Source organism: Ipomoea nil, unplaced genomic scaffold (assembly GCF_001879475.1).
Source record: "Ipomoea nil cultivar Tokyo-kokei standard unplaced genomic scaffold, Asagao_1.1 scaffold0480, whole genome shotgun sequence".
NCBI classification, from domain to species: domain Eukaryota; kingdom Viridiplantae; phylum Streptophyta; class Magnoliopsida; order Solanales; family Convolvulaceae; genus Ipomoea; species Ipomoea nil.
This window is the reverse complement of record NW_017616908.1, coordinates 3,388,352-3,402,950: the sequence shown is the minus strand read 5'-3', so window position 1 is coordinate 3,402,950 and position 14,599 is coordinate 3,388,352. Positions and strand designations below refer to the sequence as shown.

Genomic DNA, 14,599 nt, shown 5'->3' with positions numbered 1-14,599 from the left:
TTTGATAATTATATTTTAGGTAATAATTAACATATAACTCAAATATATAATGTGTGTATATTATTATTAATGAAGAAGATAAGAAAACATATGGTGAATGCATGTGCATGGTAACAATAGTGGAAAAAAATAACGGAAGTTATAACGATAAGAGTATGTTTGTCCAAATTACTTTAATGTACAACTTTTATAACATAATGTACAAAAAAACTTAACGAAAAAAACAGACATAAATGGGGGTACAACTTTCATTCACACTTATTATGTTTTTATTTAGATTTAGATATTGGATGGATTTTGAGAGACGCGAAGGGTTTGATGAGGTGGGTAGTGCTGTCATATAGGGAAGGGCTATACTCAGTGCTCGAGAGGCCTTGAGTTGGATTAAACAAAAGAGGTGGAACCAGGTGTTTCTTAAGACAGATGCACAAGTGGTAACAAATGTTGTCACTAGAGATTTAAATATTACCCTCTTTGGTAATTGGTACTATTGTTGATGAGATTCAATCGCACTTGGAGGAATGAGGATCTTCCTTAATAGGTAAACATCAGTTGTCACTTGCTCATTAAACCAAGAAAAAGATTAAGAGAAGCATGTAACAACCAACCAAACATGAAGGAAGCAGCTCACACAAGGGTTATAAATCTTTAAAGATGTCACGACACCCAAAAGCTGAATAAAATCAGAAAACTAAGATATTCAACACACAATACTCTCACCGAGTTTTTGATGAGAGAAATACCAAGAAGTTTAACAGTTGTATCATTACATTGCCTCTGAGAGCAACCAACTTGTTGTATTTACAATTTCTCAGGGAAAATTAGTTTAGTTCAGTTATCTGATGGCACAAACAAAAATCTTACATCCACCAAAACCAAGTTCTAATGAAAGATAAGTAGTAGGCCCGAAACAAGATCCAAAACCGGGGACACGGATGAGGGTTTATGAACCCTTAGAATTAGCATTCTATACATACAATAGATACATTGACCTAGAAAAAGTGGCAGGAAATGCAATATTGCCAAAACATCTTCCATGAATTGAATTTTTCCCTAGATCTTTGAGCAAAAGGGGGCAAGAACAAGAAGCAGCAGCAGAAGACGGGTGACAATGTCAGTCTAGTGTGCATTTTTTGCACAAGTTAGAGAAAACAAATTAGAAAACCAATATGGCGTACCTAATATTAGTCCACTTCGTGGCCAAAACATTAGGTATCTCCAACTGACCTGCAGATAAGGGATTCAAAACTGTAAAGGTCTAAAAGAGTTATCATCAGCACATCATATTAATCACAACAATATCATGGTCATCTGGTCCACAGATCCCAAATCCATCATCTTTATCTTGCCATTATCATCATATAAGTGACTTAATGTCTCAGCAGTTACCGCGACCACCTGTCACTAGTTAAACACAACACAAGAGATAGAAAAGAGGGACAGTTGGTGGGAGTGGCTGGGGGGATGGACTACCTTTCACTAATCCACATATCCACTCAATGCCAACTGAATTCGATCAAACCCTACCATTGTAAAATATCCAAATCCACCAACCTATGATAAATTAAGGCCCAAAAGAATATTAAGAACCACATTTCTGTCAGGATATAGTCAATCCCCTATCAAGATCTAAACTCTGAAATTTAGAAGTAGGGACAAATATCTAATTTCATAAACACCAACCATCCCCACTGTGGCCCCAAGTGCTTAGTGTTTATCCATAGGTCATGGGTTTAATCCCAAAAAAACTCTCTAAAACTAGAGGTAAAGTAGCACACATCAACCCCCCCCCCCTACCCCAAAACTTGCATGGTCATTTGTGCACTGTGAATAACTACTATACGGTTTTAGCATTTGGCATTCAGTAGGACAGACTCAATTTAGTGTTTCTATTGAGTATTGACTAGGAAATTTAATCCAAGCAAATATTCAAAAGGACACTTGCAGTAAAGCTCTAACAAGCTCACACCACTGGCAAAAACCATTCAACATTTAGGTAATTGGTTGGAGAATTATAATTGGTTCAACTACTTCACATAATTAATGCCTGCTAATATTTGAAAAGCAGCACACCTTGTTAATCTAAAAATTAGGATTCCAAGCAAGTTATTATCTTCATAAAAGGGAAGGTTGTAATTAGTCTCCCTAATGGTAATTGTTAGAAGTGAATAAAGTAGGGATATGAAGGATTAAGGCATATGAAAAGCCAAAGGGATGTGAAGGCCATGGATAGTAAAGTAGGGATGTGAAGGGTCTTCTACATTGTGTTTAGCATGTATATATATTGCAGTGTGTAGTTTGGGAAGAAGTAAGAGAGTTTTATTTCTTAACATGGTATTAGAACCCAGTGGGCATTGATCGGCGCAAGGAGGCGACGCCGCCAGAGGAAGCGGAGCGACCAACGTAGCCTCCACGCGCCGCAGCTGACCTGAGCTCCGATGACCACGCGCCGGCGCGTGAGGGCGCGTGAGGCCTTTTCCCGCGACCGTTTTCGACGGCAACTCCACCGGGAGTTTCGTCGTGAAGAGGAGAGTCGACCTAGGTGAAGAGTGAGAGGTTTCGGTGTTCTCCAGGTCTGTGACAGTTGTGATGCTGCTGTTTCTGCTGTCAAACTGCTACTTGTGCAGGCTACTGCTTCTGCTACCACCACTGCATACAAAGGAGAAGGCGGTGGTTTGGTTTTTGGAGATAAGGAGAAAGAATAATTGGCCAGTAGGGTTTATGTTATTTTGTGTTGTTTTTTATAATTTGTGGCCTTATTAAGTTTAGTTTATATGTTGTTTGGGCTATGGGTCATAGGATAAGTCTCATATTTTGGTATGAGTTGAGTCAGTGCAGCTTATTCAATGTGAATCAATCCTGGGTGCTGCAGTGATGGGCAACACGGATGCCAGGAGGGATGCGGACCTGGCATATGCCACGGCAGTTATGGGAGGCCGATGGTTGAAGAAGAATTGGTTCAGGATGAACCAATTTGTGTGCACCAGGAAAACAGGAAAACACTGGTGTTGGGCAGCGCTAATAATGGTTTGTGGTGCGAAAAGCAGGAGCACTGTGGTGTTAGGCAGTGTTGATAATGGTGTGGGGTGTGAGTAGCATGTGCGCTGTAGTGTTTGGCCTGATTTTGGCTTCGTGGAAGCTTTGTTGGTGCAACAAGTTGAGCTGTGGACTGATTTGGCACAGCGTGGTTTGAAGATTGTTCAAGCGGTTCGAGACATGGGTGTTGATCTCGAAGGTTATGACTCAAGATGTGAAGTCCTATGGCTCATGTGATATATTTTGACAAGTTGGGCATGATTAATATCTATGCTCCAGCTTGGGGGGAGTGTTAGAAGTGAATAAAGTAGGGATATGAAGGGCCAAGGCATATGAAAAGCCAAAGGGATGTGAAGGGCCATGGATAGTAAAGTAGAGATGTGAAGGGTCTTCTACATTGTGTTTAGCATGTATATATGTGGCAGTGTGTAGTTTGGAAGAAGTAAGAGAAATATATAGAGAGTTTTATTTCTTAACAGTAATCTCTAACCATAAAGAATTCAACGCCACCCTAACCCACACACTACCTAACCTTATAGGTTATTAATTAGGTTACAGAATTATTCACAGCCTTTTGGCATTCGATATATATCATGCATTCATGCTTTGCATATATTCAGCATAATAAACATACAAAAAAATTACATTTAAATATATAGAAATAAACAAAGAAGAGGACTTTTCCTTATATGTTTTTTTCTTTCTTTTTTGCTTTGATTATCATACTAGAATTAGAGATTCAAACCATCACTTAAAAAACCATAATTATCAAGCAAGTGACAAAAAGCCAGTACAGAAAGCATCAACCAAACCACATTTGGTAATCAAACATGTTGCAAATCTTACTCAAGTTTCTTTCCAAATATGAATTAAAGTTGAAGCTACTGTTCAAATAAGTTAACTCCAACGTAAAATAAAAGAAGGATTAATCAGATTCAGATATGAGACTTCCAAGAAATCACAAAATTCATTTCACAAAAATTGATAGATATACACAAACTTGAAAAGAACTGCAAACCTATAACTGTTTCTTATAAGAACCTATAACTGTACATTGCACAAACCAAGGAACTCTTGTCAACTACCTTCTGCAACAATTAGATGAACTGAAAGCTTGTCAAAGGGTAAAGGTAAGGAAGTAAGCACCAAAGCTGATGCAAGCAGGAGAGGGTAATATTCTTATTTGAAAAATAAAATCATATCATGGCTCATAATGGATAGAAAAACGAGCACCTAAATGTTCTTAAAATGATGAAAGAGACAAGGATCTGTTAAAGGAACTACTAGGGAGAGGAACTCTTATTCCTTGTTACCGAATTTCTCAGCAATGATAGGACGAACATCATCTGCACCAGCCAATATCTCAAGAAATGGTAGTAGTGAAATCAGTGCAGAATCTGATGGGTCATCAAACCAACTCTTGATAGGAATTCCATTATTCACTTGTAACCTGAAAACCTGAAATCAAGAAGTAAAAGTATTATTCAATTACATCTTCACGATTCACCGTTCTCTTAACAGGCAAGTCCTCATTACTAAATTTGCTTCTAACAATAGGGCAAAGAGGCTAAAATTAGATCAATAATAAATATTTGAAACTCAGACCACATTTCTTCCCTAAACCTTGAGTCTAATTCAGACCCTAAATACATCTCTGAAAGTTTGTCTTTTTTTTTTTTTTTTTTGGGGGGGGGGGGGGGTGCTCTTCTTTCTCCAGAAGGTCAAGGAAAAAAAAACAAAAAAAAAAAAAAAAGGAAATATAAATCCTCAAACCAAACCTTGTTGTCACAAGTCTGATAAGGAGTAATTCTGAGATTCCATATCCCATGTACACATCTTTCTTAACAAATAAAGATCAGGCATAACAATATTAAATCATAACTAAAAATAGAACATACAACAAATAAAGATATCTTTTAAAGTTTTAACTTAAGAATTCAATGTCAAATATAATGGATAGGTAACTACCTGTGGAGAATTATCAATAATTACAACCTTTGCAAGATCAACGCCCAACACTGTCAAGTCTTTGGTGTAAGTACCATCTGAAAAGATGCATGATTCACGATAAGCTCGTCTCGAAATATACTTCCCATCAGGATCTAGTATGTCTAGTAGCTGCTTTGCATAGACGCTTTGACTTGCTGTGAATATTACAATTTCAAACAGATCTGAAACTCTCTCCAGAAATGACCTGAGATGAGGCCTCTGTTTTACATATACAATATGCTCTTTCATGTTGAAAAAGACTGGAAATGTGAAGTCTGCATTATCACACTCTTCCAGCGTAGAATGGACAAGTGTCTCTGGACACATGAAAAGCAACATTAGAATATGTTAAAATGTCGAACTGTGACCACCAGACTACATGCAATGGGAGCAAGCATTGCAGTTTGACAGTTTGAGACCTACAAATATAAAATCTAAAGTACCCCCCAAATTTCATTTTTATGTTTAGTATTAGATCCATCCAATAAGAATCTGAATGCCTCATAAATGGTAAGATATTTACTAAAGATATTACTGATAAACAAAAAGCATTTGGTTACCTAAATTCTAAAATCATTCTACAACATAGCGTAATGAATGCCAATACATGGAAAAGGAAAATACAGAAAATAACCTACCATCCAGATCCAGTACGAGGGTGACTGGTTTTTTTTTCTCCAATTTATTTGGCACTATGGCCGGCTTTGCCACATCTGGTCCATCCGGCATGTTTCTAATAAACATGTGTGGATCAAAGCAATCAGATTGATCTGATTCTGAGTGTGTAAAGACAGCATTTTCCTGATCAGAGGATCTCAATTGGTGGATTGCCAAATATAAGCTTGATTGGTCAGAATCAGTAATGTTTTCTCTGCAAGTTCTATTATCATTGTCATGCCCAGCTTCTGGAGTATGTTCAAGAAAAGGAAATACCATGTATTCCTCAGACATGTTAGTAAGCATATTTGGCTCTTCACATTTGTAATCAGAGAAAAACATGGTGGCTGAACCATCATCATAAGTTATTCCATCATCAGTAGGTAAAGCAGAAACAATCATGTCAGAAATGTAGAAATCTGATACATTGCATGTATGATATTCACATGAACTTCCACTGCTATCGCTATCTTCTGTCTCCAACAATGGCAGATAGAGATCATTGCTCCCTACAGCCATCAAGAAGAATCAGATTGCGAAAATTAGACTTTCCATTCTGTTTCTCTCATACAGATGTGGTAATATTATAAATTTTAAAATAATAATAATAGTGGAATTGTAAAGGAATTATTTAACTATTTATTGACTCCAAAATCAATAATTACTATCTCTCATTGGATTTTGACATGGGCACCAAACAAAGTCAAGGGAAAAGTTGTAGACTGCTTCACATTTTTTTTTGTAGATAATATTACTCATTTATTCATAAAAGATACACAAGACTACCCTGTTAATAATAATGTTACCTCATTAATTCCTTCTATATACAAGAGAACAAAAAGCAGCTTGATCTCAAATCTTACTATCTACTGATGTAATATTTCAAGAAACCTTATTTAAATGAAAGTCCCTCTTGGAACATCTAAACAGTGATTTCAAAAGTCTTAGAATATACCTCCATCACTGGGGACATTTGACTCATTATGGGCATCAATGGATTCCAGAATAGGAGAAAAAATTGTCTCCATGCTTGATGTGCAGGTTGTCGGTATAGAATCCTAGCACAAGTTTCGAACATGGTAAGTCAGCTTAATATTTGAAATTTAAATACCTGAATTTCACATTTTCAATCTGTAAACAACTCAAAACTATAAATCAGAAAGCAAACTGATTTTCAACACCAATGCTTAACATTAACAAGATTACAGAATGTAAATAAATTGCAATGAAAATGAAAAAGGAAATAAAAGACACAATAGTTTATTAAAGCTATACATAAATGATAAAAGGATCAGCAAAGCTAAACAAGAACACTTATAGATCAAAATCCATGGTCTCATTCATTAAAATTTTGCGTTTTAAGAAGCAATAACCAAAATAGTCCTACACTTATCAGTAACGCCTATAATTCCCAGTGACAGTCAACTATAAATTACTTTCAGTTTTAGTAATGAATGACGGTCCAAGCCAAAGATTTTACCAAATGCCAAATGACTATCAGCTGAAAAATGACTCAAATAATCCAAATGAAAAGAAGAATAATCAGATAATAGTAGGGGATACAATCATATAAATATCAGAACAAACAGATGGACAAGAATCAGAAAAGGCGAACACGAAACGAAATATGAAAGACAAGACAACAGAAAGTATTACTCCATATTATTTTACAGTGGTGGTCACTAACAGCTTACTATAGGTATCAGGTTACCAAGTTATGGTAAAAATAAACTGTTTTTTTCAGCCCAGAAGGTTCAACCACCTATCGTCAAAGAAGAGCCTAGGCACATCCCCATCAAACTATATAAATGATCAGCAAGCTAACTACACGAGTGAGCAGATAAGTTGGGCAGAGGAGACACCTCCATCCCCTTAAGTCAGAAGTGTGAACCAAAACAAACTCAGTCTGTGCTGTAATGTACAACTTTGTGTATATATATCTTAGGGATCAAAAAATAGAACTCCAAGACTAAAAAATTATCAAATTTACCATGCTGCTAAGGGTTGCAGAATCACTCAGAGGTAATTGCTTCTTTTCAAGTGGAGGATCTTCTCCATTATGCAATTCATCACCTTGAGCTCTGTCTTCTCTGAAATCATCCAGGAATGCTCTGCTGCAAAATGAAACTACAAGAACAATAGTAGAAACTTAGTAATGCTTGCAGAAACCCTTCATGATATTCATTTTATGTAGACTAAATAATCAAGACAAGGCACCACACAAAAACACAAAACATTAAGATAAAAAGACAGTTTTAAAAAAGTGGGAACCATTAAATAAGCTACATCCCTTCAGCATGTAAGCATGTTAATATAAAACAATGTGAAGTGTATGAATTTTCTTAAAATACACACAATAACACTGTTTCTTTTTAGCCTACTATATTGATTTAATTTAATTAAATAATTAAATAAGCTGAATTTCAGACCTACATCACTTACCATCATGATGATTTTGAATAAAATCAACAAGTTCTCCATTTTGAGCATTTTTGACATGAGAGAGGGGATTCTTGTATATAACACTTGATTTTTCGCAGATGTGAAGACCATTTTTTTCTCTCGGACAGGATGTGGTTGACTTTGCCTTCATCTTTATTGATGGCATCTAACCCACAATTCTGATATCTTTTGAGATCTTGATATGACACTGGCAGCATATGCAGGTGAAGGAAAAATGTTGTCACAAGCAGATCAGTCACAAGAGATCATGAAAATCATTTATCATAGAAGAGATGAGTCAGAGCCTCTTTGGTATTGATCCATAAATAAAGGCAGCAAAGAGAGAAGATAATCAAAGCAAGAGGAGGAGGAGACTCGAGTTCCTTTCACTTCCTCATTAACTTCCACATCAAATGCTAAAGCCCCACACTTTCAACACCCTTACCCCACTTTTCTCTCTACAAATAAAGTTCACTGTAATTATTGGAGAACAACCAGTCGAACACTTGTTCACTCAAAGATTGATATGAAGAAAATCATGCATAAAAAGCTACATTAGACACTTGAGTTTCCTTTTAAAAACTTAATTTTTTGTTAACCTTACTTGTTCAAAGATCTGATTGCCTCATTCTTAATCTATAATACATGTTACCAAAATGATTTGCATACATCATAATCTAGAAGTAGCTTCCTAAAGTAGCCAAAAAAATCACCAGCAATTAAAGAAAAGGGAAAAGGATCTCCACAGATTGGCTAATTTAATAAATATTAGCATTAGATGTGGAGTGCTCACATTAGAACAAATGAATGCCAAATTGTGGAAAATGTTATGGAAGTTATGGAAAGTTCTCTTTTCTTTTATAGTATTGTGACTATTGTCTTCCCGGCTAAAGTTGTTTGAATTATCAAACACATCTTTACTCATGATTGTGACTGCATTTACTCATTCTTTTGTGTATTTATTGGAATTTAAAATAAAAATAAGTTGAAAAATAATCAACCAAGCATCACATAACCCTTCTGTTATTACTTTTTTACTCCAATTTATGGTCTCACTTTTTGGGTTATATCTTATTTCATCAGATCAAATCAGTAAGATATGCTGTTTAGTGTTCACTTTACACTTCCTTTATCATATGCAGTTATGCACAGTGAATAAACATTATTTTCACTCCTCATGCAACCAAGCTTTAACAATAAATGACTCTAGTTAGAAGAGACCAGATACAGGGCTAAACTTCTATACCTCCACCCTGCATGTTCAGACATAATTCATAAACCAGAACTTACAGCACAGATCAAGATAATTCATCTAAGTTAAAGTAGGAAATAAAAAATAAAGCAGCCAAAAGGTTTCAACATTAAGCAAGAAAAGCCGAGACCAGCATTCTACACCCCTCCCCCCAACTAAACCATCCTTCAAGACAATTCATCAAATTAAAGCTTAAAAACAACAACAACAACAACAATAGCTAATGAAAGGCTTCAACTTGAATCAACAAATCCCGGAAGCAGCGCAAAACCCCACCCAACCCCCAAGAAATTCGAGTAAACCCTAAACAGAAACGAAGTCAACTCAACTCAAACACTTCAATCCACAAACGACAACCAAACAATCAGTAAATTTAAATCGAGAAAACCAAAAATCTCCAAGTAATTCAAGTAAGCCCTACGACAGACGAAGTCAACTCAACTCAAAGAGTTAAATCCACCACCAAACATCTGTAATTCGACAAACTTACACAAGCAAGTCAAGAGATTACATTCAAAACCACCAAATCCAAGCCGAGAAAACCCTATAATCCACCGGCATCACCTTACCACCAAGCTCAAAATTCACCAACACAATTCCACAACCTCAATTTTCACAAAATAAAAACACACCGAAATAAACAGAAGATAAACCGTAATTACATACAATTAGCCAATAAAAATGGATTATATATATAAATAAATAAATATTTTTTGTCCGTATATACCTGCAGAGGGAGCAGAAGTCCCCCCCCCCCCCCCCCCCCCCTATTCTCTCTCTCTCTCTCTCTCGCCCGCCCCTCCTCAAGAAACGCGCTTTCTCTCTCTAAATTTTTTATCTATCACTATATTTTTGCTGTGCTTGTATTTATAGACAGCTGCAACCCTGACAGGGAGGTGTACCGGGGTTCTATCCAGTGTAGCCGAAACCAGGAGACGTGCTTGTCCGGCGTGCTTTATGGGTAGTACCTTTAGGACAATAATGTGTACGGTTTCCACGTGGGCAATTTTGGTTGGTGGTTGCAGTGACGGGAGAGAAATCTCATTTGTATAGGATAAAGGCCCGTGCTTAAGTGAAATTGTCTGAGATTGGGAGAATGGCTGGGATTTGAGTCCTGAGGGATAGTAGAATTCTGCCACGTGTACAAAGTCCAGGTCATCCAACGCCTTGACACGTGCAGGTTTGCGGAAAGAGAGGAGCCGTGCAAGAAATGGCTGCTTTACGTGCGATGAGCGTGCGTGCTTAACACGCTCTTAAGATGAGCGCTAAAAGACTAAAAACTGGAGGGAGATGTGAATTCGTTTTTTATGTTTTTGAAAAATTTTATTACAATATAGATGGAGATAAAGAGCAGTCAAACACTTACAGACTTACATGTGAGAGTAGATAATCATAATAATAAAAGTTGTTATTAATATTAATATATTATATTAAGTAGATTAACACAATGTTGTAATATTATCGCTGTAATTGAGGAATTATAAATAATGCTTTCAAATGTTAGAATGTAATAAAGGTGGTGTAGTTAGAATGCTAGGGTTAATTAATAGTCTTTGTGAAATTATGAGATCACGTTTCTGACATATTATTGTTATTATTATAAAAAATAATATAAGACAATACGATTTGTTTTCAAACATAGTAACTGTCTTCAGATTACCTAAATCATTGCTACATCATTATAAGGTACATCTATTTAATTACTGAAATGGTTTCTTAATTATAGCGAAATTATTGATTTGGTCATTGTTTTTTTTTTTTTTATCAATTAAGTCCCTTAACTTTAAAAATCGTAATCAATTTGGTTTTCCGTTTATTTTGCCGTTAGACATCCGTTAAGGCGTTAACTAAATAACAAATTGGTAACTTTATTATAGTCAATGGTCAATTTTAGTCATCACAAGCATTATTTCCTCCGAAAAGTTATAGTCAATGGACAATTTCAATTGGGTTACTAGTGGTAGCATAGATGGATTCATCGTGCAATGAGATTATGGTGTAGAAAGTTTTAGATTTGTCTTGTTGTGTATATGATGAGATCTTAGTTTTACTATTAACTCTTTATCTTACAAACATCTATTGATATTTGACAGTAGTAGTTTTTCCCCTACATGTTTCATGAGTTGTGAAAATAATATAATAGAGGGGAATAAGGAAAATCATAAATAAAATACTAAAATCAAAATAATAATATGATAAGAAACAATACTACCGATATTTTTTTGTTACAGTTAAGGGCCTAACGTTGCTCTTATTAGAATTGCAGATAGCAATTAAATTATTTACCCTTTTCATATTTATTTTAGTAATAATATAGTTACATAAATCATATTACATATAGATTATTCCTAGATAATTGCAGACAAACGAGTCATATATTATTCAATTAATTGACTGATAATTTTGCAATAATCTTATAATAATCAAATAAATGTATACTTTCAAAAATATTAGTATTATTTATAATTTCATATTTAATTTATTAACTTAATATATATATATATATATATATATATATATATATATATATATATATATATATATATATATATATATATATATATATATATATATATATATATATATATATATATATATATATATATATATATAATTATTCGTGCATTGCACAAGTAATTTACTAGTATATATAATAACAAAAGTGCCTTGGCCAATTTTTACCGCTCAAACTCAGGGGCATTTTAGTAAAACTATTGATCTCATTCATTATTACCGATAAAAAAAATAAACAGCTACAAATCAGAAAATTAAATGACTAAAAATTTGTGTATTAATTATCGTAATGTCCTTTTTCACAATTAATTATTATAGCAATACTGTATTATATGAATTTCTTCGCTTTAATGTAATTTCATAGTGGATTTTCATTGTTATATTTGTATAATATGGAGCACATATTTTATTTCCGTTTTGACATATATAAAAATTATAATAATTCGGAGACTAAAGTAATCAATCAATATTTTTAGTAATATAGTTGCGTGTTGAATATTTAGTATATTGTGTAATACCATTTGCAAAATGACCATAAATATACAACATAATATACATATATAATTAGGTAGAAATCATTAATTGCCGCACTTTTTTCATATATAGAAAAAAAAAATGAGCATTTATTATATTTCCATTACAATTGTATTGTTTTTATTTTCCTTCTAATATGGACTAGAAATGATTTTATTCACCATGAATCAGCAAGGAAATAACTTATCAATAATTTCAAAAGTTTGAAATAGAAATTATTGCGATTAACATAATAGATTAATCCATCAATAATTTTAGCAATCTTGTAAATGTTAATCAACAATAATTACGACATATAAAAAAAACATACCATATTTGAAATTCGAAAAATCACAGCTAAATATGGGTCGTTGGATTAATTTTTATAATAAGTAAATTAAATTTTTTACCATTTTTCATATTTATTTTAGTAATAATATAGTTACATAAATAATATTACATATAGATTTTTTTAGATAATTGCAGACAAACGAGTCATATATTATTCAATTAGTTGAAATGATAATTTTACAATAATATTATAATCAAATAAATGTATACTTTCAAATATATTAGAATTGTTTATAATTTCATATTTAATTTTATAACTTTATATATATATATATAATTATTCGTGCATTGCACAAGTAATTTTTTTTTTTTTTTAAATGCTACTGGCTCTATTACAAATAATTTACTAGTGTATATAATAGCAAAAGTGCCTTGGCCAATTTTTACCGCTCAAACTCAGGGGCATTTTAGTAAAACTATTGATCTAATTCATTATTACCGATAAAAAACTAAACCGCTATAATTCAGAAAATTAAATGACTAAAAATTTGTGTATTAATTGTCGTAATGACCTTTTTCACCATTGATTATAGTTATACTGTATTATATGAATTTATTCTCTTTAATGTAATTCCAAAGTAGATTTCATTGTTATATTTGTATAATATGGACCACGTCATTTATTTCCGTTTTGGCATATATAAAAATCATCACAATAATTTGGAGATTAAATTAATCAATCAATATTTTTAGTAATATAGTTGTGTGTTGAATATTTAATATATTACGTAATACCATTTGCAAAATGACCATAAATATACAACATAATATACATATATAATTGGGCAGAAATCATTAATTGCCGCACTTTAGTTAATTGCCGCACTTTAGTTATATATAGAATAAACAGCTACAATTCAGAAAATTAAATGACTAAAAATTTGTGTATTAATTATCATATTGTCCTTTTTCACAATTAATTATAGCAATACTATATTATATGAATTTCTTCGCTTTAATGTAATTCCATAGTGGATTTTCATTGTTATATTTGTATAATATGGACCACATATTTTATTTCCGTTTTGGCATATATAAAAATTATAATAATTCGGAGATTAAAGTAATCAATCAATATTTTTAGTAATATAGTTGCGTGTTGAATATTTAGTATATTGTGTAATACCATTTGCAAAATGACCATAAATATACAACATAATATACATATATAATTAGGTAGAAATCATTAATTGCCGCACTTTTTTCATATATAGAAAAAAATGAGCATTTATTATATTTCCATTACAATTGTATTGTTTTTATTTTCCTTCTAATATGGACTAGAAATGATTTTGTTCACCATGAATTAGTAAGGAAATAACTTATCAATAATTTAAAAAGTTTGAAATGGAAATTATTGCGATTAACATAATAGATTAATCCATCAATAATTTTAGCAATCTTGTAAATGTTAATCAACAATAATTACGACATATAAAAAAAAAACATACCATATTTGAAATTCGAAAAATCACAGCTAAATATGGGTCGTTGGATTAATTTGTATAATAAGTAAATTAAATTATTTACCATTTTTCATATTTATTTTAGTAATAATATAGTTACATAAATAATATTACATATAGATTTTTTTAGATAATTACAGACAAACGAGTCATATATTATTCAATTAGTTGAAATGATAATTTTGCAATAATATTATAATCAAATAAATGTATACTTTCAAATATATTAGAATTGTTTATAAATTCATATTTAATTTTATTAACTTTATTTATATATATATATATATATATATATATATATATATATATATATATATATATATATATATATATATATAATTATTCGTGCATTGCACAAGTAATTTTTTTTTTTTTTTTG

The 14,599-nt window shown here is 32.6% G+C and overlaps 1 protein-coding gene across 2 annotated transcripts; it reads right to left on the bottom strand.

Annotated features, from left to right (window-relative positions):
• Positions 1–748: 748 nt before the first annotated feature.
• On the bottom strand, positions 749–10,224 carry LOC109173419 (CTD small phosphatase-like protein 2). Of its 2 annotated transcripts, none has more exons than XM_019322650.1 (9): positions 10,104–10,224; positions 8,125–8,332; positions 7,673–7,809; positions 6,638–6,740; positions 5,664–6,191; positions 5,005–5,342; positions 4,350–4,494; positions 1,179–1,227; positions 749–1,059 (listed from the first exon to the last, which is right to left on the bottom strand). In XM_019322650.1, the coding sequence occupies exons 2-9, from the start codon at positions 8,288–8,290 to the stop codon at positions 993–995; spliced, it is 1,533 nt and encodes a 510-aa protein (XP_019178195.1). In that variant the 5' UTR covers positions 8,291–8,332; positions 10,104–10,224; the 3' UTR covers positions 749–992. The 2 variants fall into 2 exon arrangements, with proteins under 2 accessions (XP_019178195.1, XP_019178196.1); XM_019322651.1 differs by lacking the exon at positions 10,104–10,224 and adding an exon at positions 9,867–10,022.
• Between the last annotated feature and the right edge of the window lie 4,375 nt (positions 10,225–14,599).